Consider the following 15,321-nt stretch of genomic DNA (forward strand, 5'->3'; position numbering starts at 1 on the left):
ATTATGGCCGTTTTTGCTGTCCAAACAGCTGCATCTTCGGGGTTGGGAATACTGATGATGTTCGCTGCCATGACGACGGTCTTGGGGATGCCATGAACTCAACTTGATACAGAAGGTGGTAGGAAACAGTGGTGAAGAAAATGCAAGGAAATAACACTTTATTTATAGGAAAAGATCTGGGTTGTACACCAGTCTACCTAACCCTAATTAGTGTCGCACTTGATTAATTAGGGTTTCAATTAGGTCATAACTACCAAACTCGGATTATAACCGATCAATAAACCCTAATTATAATTGATACATTAACCTTAACATGAATAACCCTAATTCTCCCAAAAATTTATAAATAATATTATTTACTTATAAATTAAATTAATATATATAAATTAATATATATATATATATATATATATATATATATATATATATATATATATATATATATATATATATATCTTGTAAATAAATATTTATATATATTAATTAAATGTGTATAATATTAATTGTTTATAAATTAAATTAATATATATATATATATATATAAATTAATATATATATAAATTAATATATATATCTTGTAATAATTTTATTTATATATAAGTGTTAATATAAATTAATATAATTTATAAAAAAAATATATTTATCAAATATCTAATATTTAAAAAAAAAATAAAAAAAAAATTAATAAAACATTAAAAAAAAAAAAAAAAAAAAAAAAAAAAAAAAAAAAAGGGATTGGGCATAGGCGCCACTCCTAGTGGCGACTTGCCCTACCCATTAAGGGTAGGCGCCAACTAGGGTGGCGCCTATGTACACAATTAGGGCAAATTTTGCCCATTTGTGTAATTTTTTTGAAAAAATGGTTAATTTTGAAATTTTTTTTTAAATTTTGGATATTTAAAAAAAAAATTCAAGTTATAAAGCTAAAAAAACAAACCATACCAATGAAACTCCATGAGAAACATCCTCTAAGAAATAGCACACAAAAGGAGGATAGAGGTAGAGTTCAAGCCAGTTGAGCCACCACCAACACTGAATCAAAAATCACCAAGAAAAGAGCAATGATGAAACACAAACACTTTCTATTTGACCGAAGTTCCAATTCGTTATTGATTAATCTAAAGGATAAGGTTTTGAAGTCAATCTATGAAGGTGCGAGAATTCCACCTGATCGACCAAAACACCATTTACAATCTAAAAAAATACATCTCTACTCCACTTCTTTCACGTTTGTTGATGACCAAAAAACACAATCTCATTTCGTGCCTTCCAAATTATCCGGACAACGACATACCAGAAAATGGAAACCCCTCTAGACTTTGTTTTACCATAAAAAAAAATAAACGTTCAAAGAGAAGACTAAGATCCCAAGGAATGACTATTTTCCATCCTAGAAAATTAAAAAATCTATGTAAAATTGTACTAACTAAGTCACATATGACAAACAATTGAGAAGCCGAGTCAATTGAAACATTGCAAAAACGACACATGATAAAACCAGGGTCACCAATCACTTTTCTCTTGAATAAATTCTCTCTAAAGGAGAACCTATTAAGAAGAAACTTCCACGAGAACACAATCACCTTAAAGGGTGTCCAACTACTCCAAAGGTGGGGAAGAGATAAATTACTAGTGAAAGATGAGTTGGAAGAAGCTAAAAAGAATAAATAAAGGGATTGAGAAACATTTTTTAACACATTGGACTTTTGTGTTTAATGTATTTAGAGAAGGAGAAATTGGGAAATACTTCGGTAGAAAATATAAGATATATTGTGAATTTGGAAGACTTTTTCTCATAACTCATCTTGTAATCTAATGTAACTCTTGAAATACATTGAATTAAAGTGATTCTCTCTTCCTAGAGTAGATTGGTTTGATTGAGCTGGATAAACAAATCATATGTGTTACCGTATTTTGTTTTTATCCTTGCTCGTGTGAATTTACTCACACTATTTGGCACATTAAATTTGCTAAATCCATTTATTTTTGTTGTCGATTATTTGTCCCATACATTAAAGTCTTTGGTGTGTCTGAGAAATTCAATTTTACGACAAATTGTATCCACTATGGAGGCAAACACATTAAATTTATAAGTGAATTTTGTTCCAAATAAGACATCGAAATTTTTTTAAGGGAGAATAATTTGATGCGTAGAAAGTGAAAATACAAGAAAACTTAACTCTACAAAAAGCGTGTAGAGGCTAAACACTTGTAGTATAATAGTTTTATACTCTTTTTGTGAGAGTTATATTTGTAAATACTCAAACAATAAATTTTCATTTTAATTTGGATTTTCTCAATGTGCTTAGTTGATGTTTGGACATTTTAGAAAACAAAGAGACATGGTTAAGTCTAGTTCTTGGGTGAGAAATTTAAGGTATTTTCAATTGATAAAGATATATGTTAGTGGTTGTAATCAGATCGATAATAGTAAGAAAAAAAATCCTTCTTGTGTGTAAAGAACGAATATAGATACAAAATTCTGTTGTGAACCAAAATAATTTTCTCATGTCTCCTTATTTCCTTTTCCTCTTCTTTATGTTATGTTTTACCCTGAGATATTTAGTTTCAACCAAGTTTTAAAAGAAAAAGTTTTTCAAAATAACATAATTCAAACATCATGTTTTGTGTATTTTGCTCACATTCGATTATAAGCCAAATAAACATGGTATGAAGATTTGTTCATTAAAATCATTAAAAACATTGATAGACACTGATATCATGAATACTAATATTACATATACCCTCCGGATCAAAGTATTACATTATTTTTTGTTATGGATAGATCTCTATAATAGACCTTAAACCTAAAATTGGAGTTATTTTATAGTCCGTAAAACCAGCCGAAGAAATCAAATTAATCCATTCTCTTTTGTTTCTCTCTTTTCCAACGACTAATATCATCATCAACATATCAAAGAAGAGTTGTGTTTCAACTGATTCATTAACATTTTCCTTCTCATTGTCTAGCACCATCTCTATGATTATCACTTTTCCATCTTTACCTTTATTTTTTAATGATTCCTTGCATTTCTTCAATATCTTTACACATTGTTCATCATTCCAGTCATGTAATATCCACTGTGATTTCATTCAAAATATGAATAGTGAAAGCTAGAGAAGTTATAAAATTATAAAATTATAAAAATTAATAAAATATGAATAAATGAAAACACTTTTTTTAGCTATTAATAAACTAAAACATACTATATGAACATGAAAAGGAAAATTATTTTTTATTTTCTAATTTGTATAAATATCTAATTAGTGAGGTTATAGGCATCTGTAACATATAACATAAAGTAAAGTTATTTCTTTCCCCATGGATTTCATTTCGTATCATTATTTTATTTGGATTTCTATCAACAAATCTAGCAACCATTCACGTGAACACACCTTAATTTTCACACTAAAGTTTATGAGATATTTTATTTTTGTCACTAATTTTGTTTTTTCTAGTACTAATGTTTTGTTTAGTGTTTAAATTACCACTAAAGTTAAGAAAAATAGTATTTTACCTTCAACAAAATGGCATGTGCTTGAGGAATTTCTTGAAACATATCTCCACCAACATAGCTTAGATTATGACTTCCTTGTAAGCCATCAACAACATGTGGGAGATCAAACACAATGCATTCCATTTGTGGGAATGATTTGGAAAGAGTCTTTGCCATGGTTCCTGTGCCTCCTGCAACATCAACCAATGACTCCAATCCATCGAACACTCCCTTACACTTGTCAATCAACAGATCGCTCACTAATCGAGCATCACTTGCCATTGACTCATTGAATAAACGGTTAAATATTGGGTCATGAGCAGCATAATCCCAAAAATACCTCCCATGGGTGATTTCAAATGCGGAAGAATCCTCATTTTTCAACCAAGTAGACATTTGATGCCATGGATTTGTCAAAACTGGATCAAGCATCGCCTGAACAAACGGTGTCACACTCATTGGATTTCCCTTTAGTAATAACCTAGATGCATCCGTTAACATGTACTCGATTTCTAGCTCATTATCTGTAACACTTTGTTGAGAGAAAAAGCCAGAATGAGTCATGATTCGCATCAAACGATAGATGTAAGGGCTTTTTGAAGGATGAATGGGTAGTGAAGAAATGAGTTTTGAGAGTGACATGGGTGTATGATATCTGGTATGCCTAAATCAACAACACATTTAAGTGACATGGAATTTATAAAGTTGAAAATATGATTCCATATGTGACTTTGTGCTTTGAGCAAATTGGAAGCAACATCCTCTCCATTTGGGGATTCCATAGCTTGCAAATGCTACCTCAATTCTATTAGCACAAGACTTAAAGTAGATTGGGTTGGAACTTCACATTATTTTTATCTGCCTATATATATGGCTAGCAATATTCAATGTCCCATAAGATATTATTAATTGTTTACAGATAAGAAGTGACTCTTACAGAGTGCCAACACCACTCATTTTGTTTACTACTGCTAATCATTGTTGTTGGAAGATATGTCACATGTAAGGTCCTTTGTTATCTGGCATGCTATTAGCATTGCTTTGGCTTTTTATACGCAAGCAATATCCCATATGTTAGTGCAGTATTCCGCTAGCAATATCCCATATACATATAATAGTTGTGTCGTAAATCGATAAAATGATAAATTGAAATTTTAAAATTTCTAAAATAGATTTTGTTAATTATTAAAGTAGTCAAATATATTAAATTTAGTAATTTTAAAATCATACTAATTCATTTGTGTGATTTATTGTTTATGGATTTGGAATTTTTATAATGGAATTGTTTTTTATTTTTTCGAAACAATTATGAATATGACTATTGATTTCATTTATTTGTAATTGTCTATATATATAATTCATTGTTTCAATAAGTATATATAATTTTAATTTCGTTCATGCATGTTCAAGTGAAGTGAACCATGATTAGTGCAATTAAAGTTGCAATGATAATAATTCTGTATAGTATAATTAAAATTAGTGCGTTAAGTATTATTATTAATTTTCAAATTATTTATCAAAGTTGAATTTGTTAACCATCAAAGTGTTCAAATTCATTAAAGTTTATATTTTCAAATTGAATTATGATGTATATGATATGTGACTTGTTTGTGTTCGATGAAATTTATTATTATAAGATATATAAAGATCATCCGAAGATGAATTATGACTTATATAGTCCTCTGAAATTTGAGTCCATTGTAACTATTGAATACCGAGATGTGGAATTTTGAGATTCTTATTACGGAGGATAAGAAACTCAAGATTCTCACAAATAAAGAACCTTGTGAGGAAGGTTCTCCATAGATTACTAAAACACAGACCGAAAGTTCTTCATGATTGTTGAAACACAACTTGAACTTAGGATACGCAAGAGAGCCCGAAAGGCTAAGGATCAAAGACTGAACAAAATTGATTCTAGACTTATTTCTTTTATCTAGCAAAAGAAAATATTGGGAATTTTGTTCGTAAAATTCCTATTATGGTGGAAGATGATCCTAGTACTTATAAGGAAGTTATGGCTTCAAGGAACTCCTCTTCTAGGAATGATGTTATCCAAGACGAAATAGATTCAATAATGTCAAACCACACTTAGGAACTTGTCGATCTACCTAAAGGATCAAGACTCGTTGGATGCTAGTGGGTGTTTAGAAGGAAGTATCATTGTGATGGTACACCAAACATCTACAAGTATAGAATAGTAACCAAAGGTTTTAGACAAAAGGAAGATGTTAATTATTTTGACACATATGCACTAGAAGCAAACACAAAGAAAATTAAATTTTCGTTTGCATTAGCTTTATTGTATGACCTTATAGTACATCAAATAGATGTCAAAACAACATTCCCAAATAGAGATATCGATGAGAAGATTTACATGGAGCAACCATAAGATTCATCAATTAAGAGGGAGATGCATAACTTAGGGGAAAACTTTTTAATCATTATTAAAACACGAACTCGACGAGTTTGTCATCATCAAAAGGCGGGGAGATTGTGAAGAATACATATTGTACCTAGTTCATTTTTATGAAGACAAAGAATATAAAAGAAGAAAAGGATCAAAAGTGTCATCCACATCAATGATGAAGTTGATCAATAAGGTTTAGCATATAAATTCAAGTGAAGATTTGAGACAAGTGAACATAAATAAAGTGATCTTTGAAATTTATACTATACTACTTTAAATTGCTCATAATTCCATCTCTCACTTCATCTAAAAAACTTCTTGCATCATCATACATGATTATCTAAAACACTTATTCATCTAATTCTTTTTACAAGTGTTTATACACAATATTGTGTGAGAATATTATGTTGAATACATGTTTATCGTTAGCAATGAGATGAATTGAATTTTAGAAACAAAGAAGTTTCCACATCCATGATGAATGATCTTGGACTAGTCACTTTTGGGGATCAAAGTAAAGCGAAATAGTGGGGATTATGAACCTAGTCAAACACATTATGTTGAGAAAGTACTTGATAAGTTCAAACACTTACATTTCAAAGTGAGTATTGTATTTGATCCTAGTGTCAAATTTTAAAATAATGATGAAAGAGTCATGGCTCAGTTGAAATATGCAAATGCAATTGTTTGTCTAATGTATTTGATGCAATGTATCGGACATGACATTTGCAGTTAGTAAAATGTGTAGATTTACTAGAAATCTAAATGGTGAGCATTGGAAGTCCATCACAAAGAATTTTGATTATATTTTGAAAAACAAAAATTTTGGCCTCCATTACGGTAGGTTTCCTGCCATACTAGAATGATATGCCGGTGCGAGTTGGATATCGAGTGTTGGAGATTATAAATCTATAGCTGGATGGATATTTACATTAGCTGAAGGTGTAATTTCTTGGAAGAGTAAGAAATAAACATGCATTACTCTCTCGGCCATGGAATCAGAGTTTGTGGCTCTTGCGTTCGCTGGACAAGAAGCATAAGGGTCGAGGGATCTTCTTTTGGAGATTCAATTAACTAAGGACAATATTTTGAAAGTGTTGATACATTGTGATAGTCAAGCCACCCTAGATAGAGAATTAAGTGAAGTATACAATAAAAAATATAAGCACATAGGTCTTAGACATTCTTTCGTGAGAAAATTGATTAAGGATGAGATTATTTCACTGACATATATACAAACAAGCTATAATTTAGATAATCTGTTTACTAAACTACTGACCAGAGACTTAGTAATGAATACCTCGAGATGTATGGGACTGAAACTCCTTGAATAAGGATTCCGACAACGGTATCAACCCAATCTAAAGTTAATAGACCTTAACCTAAGATTTAATGGGTAACAACAAGTCATTGATTTGGATGTTTGTGTAGTATTCTGTGACAATGTTGAATATTATATACTGAGGGTAGAGTTTTTTCAAATTCTTAATGAAGTTTTATATTGAGGATATGCATCTCAAGAAATAGATACAAAATGAACTTCACCTATATGAATATCAAGGTGGTGTCGTCCCAAAGTGAGAGTTGAAGTTTCTCTCATGAAAATTTCACGAAAACAGGAAAAGTACATAGGCATAAATAGTGCTAGGCAAGAGATTTAGGCGAATAATCATTTAAGAACGTGTGTAACGTAACACCAATATAATCACAAGGGATAATGGATCAAAGCATAGCTATCTAACATTTTAATTAAACTTCGTGTTATCCTTACTAAGGTTAAGTTCATATCGAAAGATACTTAACTTTATTAACATTTGTTTCCTCTCTTTTTCTAGAATTGGTATTGTCATTCTTAGAACAAGTGGGAGATTGTTGTAAATTATTAAGAATTAATAATCTTAAGTGTGTTTCAAAATGACAAGAAAATATGCAAGTGAATATTAATTTTTGGATTCAGAAATAGGAAACCCTTGTGAAGTGTTGCAGTAGGTATTTTGAATTTTAAATTCGAAAATAGGCAACACTTTGTGAAGTGTTGCAGAATACGAAACAGCACAACCTTTAAAAACTGTTGTTATAGGAGAAACAATGCAACATTTGAAAAGTGTTGTTGTAGGCGAAATAGTACAATATTTAGGAAAAGTTTTGCTGAAAGTATGTGTTTCCTCAAGGGTCGCAACCTTATGAAATAACATCAGTTTTACCTATAAGTTAAACATTCTGAATTTAGAAGAATTATAACAGAAACGCATATTCTCTGGAATAAATTCTAGACACTCTTCGCTACATTCGAGTTTTCATCTGTATTGTGCAAAATCAAAAAGATTGAATTATCTTATGTATTACTACATAAAAACTCTAAAACATTCGAGAGTGTTTGAAATATTATAAAAAAGTGGTTTGCTCCCGATTGAAACCTTGATCCAGTTGATTTAAATTAATATTTTAATATATATATTTTTCAAAATATATATATTTCATAACTGCTAGATTTCATCAATATTATAATAGTTGTTACATTTATTTACATGCATTGACTTGTAACCCATGTTTATTTTCACGTTTCCAATATTCAAAATTTATTATAAATGTGTAAATTTATTTTTACATATTGAATTGCTTTTGAACAAAATTGATTTTGTTTTCAAAATTGTTTATTTCAACAATGAAGTTGTCTTTTTCTTTTTTACAATTTTCTATTCTGGTGGTCACCGATTTGAAGATGGATATCTCTCGGATTGCTTAGTTAATTTGGAGAGGCAGTATTTACAAAACTCTGATATTGTAATTAATAATAATTATTAATCACTATTTGTGTATTTTCAAATGACAAGAAAATTGCAAGTAAACAAACATTCAAATGGAACTCACTTAATAGTATTTATAAAGAGTTATATTTATTAACTCAATAATGAGTTACAGAGGATAAAGTGGCACATGCATAATTATCGTGCTCCCAAATTTTATGATACATGTCACCTTCATCACTGGTACTCCAGTTTCGACTCCGAGGTCATGGGCATAGATGCGTTAGTGGCACTTTGTAGACGGCACTTGAATAATTAGGCTTAATGCATCGAAGTTTGAATTTGAAAAATGGAGACACTTTGTGAAGTATTACAATACTTTGTAAACAACACTACTTACATTATAAAAAGGCCAGTTCAAATTCAGAATAATACATAAGTCTATCCTCTTCATATAAAATTATAGATTCCATCTTCCATCCATTTTCACTAAGTCTGGATCCTGATTTGAAAGCAATTCAAAAAAACCCGCCAGAAGATGATACCGAGGAACTTAATAAAGAATGCAAGAAACGAAAGGAGGGTGAATTGCTATATAGTGGACACATTTTGAATACACTATTCATCTGATCGGCTCTATGATCTCTACACATACAGTTAATCTACAACAGAAATATGGAAGGCACTCAAGTACAAATTCAAAGCTGAAGAGGAAGCTACTAAAATTTTCTAGCTTCTAATTTTTAAATATTTTAATTTTAAAATGCTGAATTCAAAGCTCATTCTTGCGCAAGTACATGGGCTATAAGGCCTCGTATATAAACCAAAGGCGGTAAAGATAGATATACCCAAAGCTTTCCAGTTTGGTGCAATTATTTCAAAATTTTCATTTTCATAGAAAATCTATAAGAAATTGTTACATAATGCCGAGGACTTTTCATTGGGGAAAATTCATAAACATTTTCAAATTGAGGAGGAATCAAAGGATAGACAAAAATCAAAGTCTGTTGGATACTCGAAGGAAACTGTAGTGAATGCTAAAGCCAAAAATAAATATGATGGTATGTAGAACCATCTTGGACGTAAGAAGGAACATAATAAGTTCAAGAATACTAGCGGATTAAAGGGACCTAAAGGCAGATGTTATGTATATGAAAAAATCGATCATTATACTCGAGATTGAAGGCACAACAAGTCCAAAAATGAGGCAAATGTTTTTCAAGATGACAACATAATTGCTACGGTGAGCGAAATTATGGAGATTAAAGGAAAGGTACAATGATGGTGGTATGATACTTTTTCTACTGTCCATGTTTTCTATGATAAAACAACATTCAAAACCTCTTCCAAAGTCACTAATGGACAAGAGATTAAAATGGGAAATGAAGGACGACCGAGGGTCATTGGAATGGGAACTATGGAACCCAACGTCACGTTTGGAAAGAAAGTTACTCTTGTCAATATACTTCATGTTCCCAAAATTAATAAGAACCTTGTTAGTGGGAATCATTTAGTAAAACTAGGTATTAAATTTATGTATGAATCAGTCAAGTTAATCTTGACCCGTAATAGTGTATTTGTGGGAAAGGGTCATTCCACTCAGGGAATAGTTAAACTTTATACTACTGGTAACATTATCAATGAAGTTTCTATTTTTACTTATATGAATGAGTTTGTTTCCTTATGCCTAGTAGATTAGCCTATATAAATATTAGCACTATGAAAAGATTAATTAAATCTAGTTTAATTTCATGTGATGTTAATTGTAAGACCCCAATTTTGACCCTAAGATCCCTCGTGCTATTCTCATCATATGCATTAGCATTGGGATCACACCTTGGTATCCTCTTTACCCCTCATTCATTGGGTTTGCATTGGGAGAGATCACCAAGCACCATTTGATTGTATCATACTTCATTTTTCTTTATTTACTAACCAAAATACCAAAAATATGTCATTGTATAATTTAACTCTTTCGTAGGTAGTGCACATGCTCACCTATGCTCTATCAAGCTCACACCTAGGGTTTAAGACCCTCATTGCAAGGAGATCAATCAAGAAATAATTTACTATGGCTCTAAGAATCATATAAGGATCCCCATGATCTTCACATGTTATTTTGATCAAGAAATCATCAAGAGTTTGGAGTTGGTTTTCCTTGGAAACCCTAATTCATCTAGGTATCTTGTGTAACTTCTTCAACAAGCTTTTTCATCAATTGATCAAATATTTCAAGGGATACTTAAACTTTCATCATCTTATTCATATATGATCCCCCATGAGCCTCAAAATTCAAGATAATAGCAAGCTAGCAAGTTGGTTCATGGTGGTTGACCAGAGGAATTCATCTGATCAAAACTGGGGTTCCCTAGACCCTATCTCCTATAATATTTGTCATATGAAAATGATTCCAAGAGAAACGTTACTCTTAATGACATTCCAAAAAACTTTCATGTTGAGGTCTAGAGATAGTTTTGCTTTGAAATTCATTTTTTATGGTGAAAGATTATAGGTCATTTTGTCTAAACCCTAATTTGGAGGTCAACTTCCCAAGGTCATAACATGCTCAATTTTTATGAGATCAAGGATTTCCAGGTTGCACAATCAAAATCAAGGTGTCTACTCACACTTTTATGTTTGGAGGGATATCTAATTCAACTTTTATGAGCATGTGATATGAGGATACATTATAGGTTATTTTGGACCAATACCATTGAACAAGTGATTTTCCTGAACTTCAAAAATGCATAACACATTCATTTTAAATCCAAATGAGGTCAACTTTGTGACCATTTTGAAGGACTTTGAAATATCTACAACTTTGATGAAAAGACTTTTCTCATTTTAAGCTCACATAAAAAGTTAGCCAGGTGGAATAAGTGAACATATGGCTTGACACTTAGAATTTTTTTTGATATGTTTGATTTTCCCAACTTCAGCCTCAAAACTCATCATGATCCAAGCTTCAAATGAAAAAGTGTTCAACATGAAAGTTTTTCCTCTTTGATCTAACCTTTCCAAAAAGTCTAATTTCATTCTATTTGGACAAGGTATGAGTGACTTGCGCATGGCTTGAACTAGGATCACCATTTGGCATAAGTAAGCTTGAATCTTTCATACACAATTGCATGGCTTACCAAGGTGACTTCAGCAATGTTTGTACTCATTTTTGGATCTAAAGGGATGATTACATGGGCTTATCAGATGCCCATGCATCCATGCAATGTACATTGCTATTTTTGGAACTTTGATTCAAGTGTGCAACTAGCAATCATTTGACTATAAATAGAGATCCTTGCACTCTAAATTGAGGACCCTGCACGCTAGCTTTGAATACCAATCTCCAAAACCCTCTCATTCAAAGGATAACCTTGAGAATTTCCATTGGAAATTGAGTTTGAATCTCCACTGTTTTGAGATTCAAATCACCAAGAGTCATGTGCCTTTTGTTGATTCAATTCCATTCCATAAAGTGTCCAGAGCAAGATCAAGAGCAATTGGAAGCAAGATCGTGTTCATACACACCTGCATTGAAGGTGGTTTTCAGATTTTTTCATCTCTTCGATTCTCACTCAATTCTCCATATTCTTATTGATTTTTAGTTGTCTGAAGTCCTACCAATGTAGGCAACAAGATTGAGTTGCTTTGAGGTCACATCGAAGCAACACAGATCGTGATCCTCAAATTTCAACTCCCTCTATCTTTCAATATACTTGGAGTTAGGAGAAATTGAGGCCAGATTCGAGCTCCTGAGCATTTTCTCTTGAAATTCATGTCCTCCTTTTTTATTTTGGTGATGGTTGAAGGTGGACCAGTCCGGTGAGGTCCACCAGAGAAGAAGACCGGAGTTGTAGCTCCGGCCGTGTGTTGGCACGTCTCAGACCATATGATCCTTGCAAACATTTTAATCTCGTGTGTTGGTTTTAAATCCCATCCCTGCAGCGCTTTGACTCGTGTCCGTGATGGAATGCGCGCTGAAGACCACTTGATTTGCCACCTCAATTAATGAGGGAGATCAAGTGGTCCACGTTTTTTTGCTATTTTCTGATTTTCATTTTATTTGGTTTATTTTCATTAATTCATATTAATTTTAATATTGATCCAAAAAATATGAGAGTTTCACCAAAAAAATTTAAATAAATTCCTATTTCATTTTCTAAATTAAAATTATTTTTTGGATCATTATTAATATTTTTCATGATTTGATTGTTTTTGCGAATATTTTTAATTGCTTAAAAATGCTTTTAGGTTTCCAAAAATAATGAAATTTTTTCTCCAAGGCCCTTTGACCTATTTGACCTATGATAAATGTCATGGCCATTTATTTGGTGTTTTGATGAGGTTTTAGGATTTTGACCAACCATAATTTAATTTAATGTAATTTTTTAATTGATTTTAATTGTTTAATTGCAAAGTAAATTGTGTTAAGCTTTTGATATTGACTTGTTGAGTTTGACTTGTGTTTTGGGCCTTGGTCAAGGTTGATTTGACTTTGTTGAGTTAAAATCATTGGATTTAGGGGATTGCTGAAATGTACATTTCATCTCCCAAAATGAATGAATGATTTTAATTTGATAAAAGTCTTCCTTTGACAATTTTGTGTTGATTCCATTTCCCCTCTCTCTTCATCTCAATCTCATTCTCTTCTCATTCATTTCATGGACCTATGATATCTCTATATCCTAAGGCTAGTTGACTGCAAAATCAACATAAGTATGGATGAGATTAGGTCCACCCCTTTTGCATTTTCTTTTAAGTGTGGTATGTTTTAGGAGTATGGTTCATAATACCATATCTCTAACATGCATTAACACTAAAATTTCTATTTCCCGACCTCAAATAGTTGTGACTTCTACATAAGTCCAATTACGATTGTTTAACATAACGCTAAATTTTGACACAAAAGGCATATCATTCTAGTAAATGAGATTGTAAGTCTTCCCTATTTCATGGTATTGTGTGGATACTTGACCGTTTTTCCTTCCTTTGAAAGATGTCTTGGTTCAAGGATTCATGCTTGTGAATAGTAGGTTGAGTATTCTCCAAAGAATGACTTAATTAAAACAAAAGCAAAAGCAATACTAACTTCTAACCAACTAACAACTAACATTTAATTTCAAGCCATTTACTTTTATGCACTTTAATTCAAAGTCTTTATTCATTTGTCATTATTTATACCATTTAACTTGTTTACTTTAATACCATTTTCACTTTGATCACTTGAGCCATATTTTATGACTGTATATACTTGTTTGTGTATTTTGTTTGTGGTATTTTGACCTTAATGTACATAATAACAACAAAAACCCGAAAAAAATTATGTGGACTGTTGGGTTTGATCTAAGACAATGGACTTATAATTAGGCAACACTCCTTATGCAAAAGGACTTAGCCAATGCCAACTTTCATGAAACCAAGTGCTTGTGAATTGAAACTTCATCTGAAGCAAGTATTGGGGATCCCTTTTGAGTTCATCTACTACATGATCTTATTGAAGTTGTTACTTTGAACCTATGTCTAAAGCATATCTCTGATTTCATCTGAACCTATGTCTAAAGCATATTCCTTGCTATTCATCTTTCTATTTGTGTATTGATATTGCTTGATTCTAAAGTCCAAGGGAAAATTGGGTTTCTATATGACATTCTTGTCTATTGGATTGCATCCCATTGGTCAGATATTTTCAACTATTAACTTTTAAATTTTTGCTTAGGATTAGTCTCTTCATCTCCTCCCCGTTTCTTAAATTTCAAATCTCTTTCTCCTTTTAAAATCTTCTTTGCTTGTGATTTCTAAACTTAGACTTTATTTCAAATTAGAAACTATGGCCTTATGCCATTGCATTTTCAAAATCTTTTTCTTAATCAAACTTGTAAATGAATCTAATCATCTTGACTTAAAATTTTCAAAAGACAAAAAGAACTAACACTCATTCAAACCTTTTTATGCCCCTTTGTTCCTCTTTCAAACTCAAAATTTTGTTAAAAGCAACTCATTCACTTTGAAATTGATACCACGAACTACGAGGTTTTGATCCCTCATTTTTATGTTGGTACGTAGGCACAAGTCTGAAGGTCTTGTCAAACACAAAAATATAATTAATGAATTATTTTCTCATTCCCACACTTTATTTATTGCAAACATCATTTTGTACAAAAACACATATGCACACAAAAAAGGGCTCCCTAGGAGTACCTAGGACACTTTGGGTGCTAACATCTTCCCTCTGTGTAACCAACCCCCTTACCTATAATCTCTGGCGTTTTATTAGTTTTGATTTGAAAACTTCTTATCTTTGGGTTTTGTTCGTACTTTTCCATTTTCCCTTGGAAACAATAAAAACGTGATGGCAACTCTGGTTTTATTGACGTTAAGTTTATCCATAGCTTAATGGTCATGAATTTACCGCTACAGAAATTAAGTGGCGACTCTGCTGGGGAGTAGTCTCCAGTGGGTTTAGCCTACTTTTTGTGTGTATGTAATTGTATATTTGATGTATGTATATTTCCTTGTAAGATATAATCTACTTGTGTGCTTGGTGATCTCTGAGTGGTGAGATAAGTTCTAACCTGAACTTGAGTGAAATTAAGATAGGAGGATGGTATAGTCATGTTCGAATTGTGTGGAATAGTCCTTAACAAGTTGGCTTGAGACCCATCTACTCAGT

At 31.6% G+C, this 15,321-nt stretch overlaps 1 protein-coding gene across 1 annotated transcript in view; it reads right to left on the reverse strand.

The window, feature by feature from the left end:
* The window catches only part of LOC127121037 (probable O-methyltransferase 3), a 52,004-nt gene extending 47,433 nt beyond the window's left edge, over positions 1-4,571 (reverse strand). Inside the window, exon 1 of the mRNA XM_051051655.1 lies at positions 4,162-4,571. Coding sequence (XP_050907612.1) covers positions 4,162-4,279 — 118 coding nt within the window. The 5' untranslated portion in view covers positions 4,280-4,571. The remainder of the gene's footprint in view (positions 1-4,161) is intronic.
* Between the last annotated feature and the right edge of the window lie 10,750 nt (positions 4,572-15,321).

This window comes from Lathyrus oleraceus, chromosome 2 (assembly GCF_024323335.1).
Source record: "Lathyrus oleraceus cultivar Zhongwan6 chromosome 2, CAAS_Psat_ZW6_1.0, whole genome shotgun sequence".
NCBI lineage: Eukaryota > Viridiplantae > Streptophyta > Magnoliopsida > Fabales > Fabaceae > Lathyrus > Lathyrus oleraceus.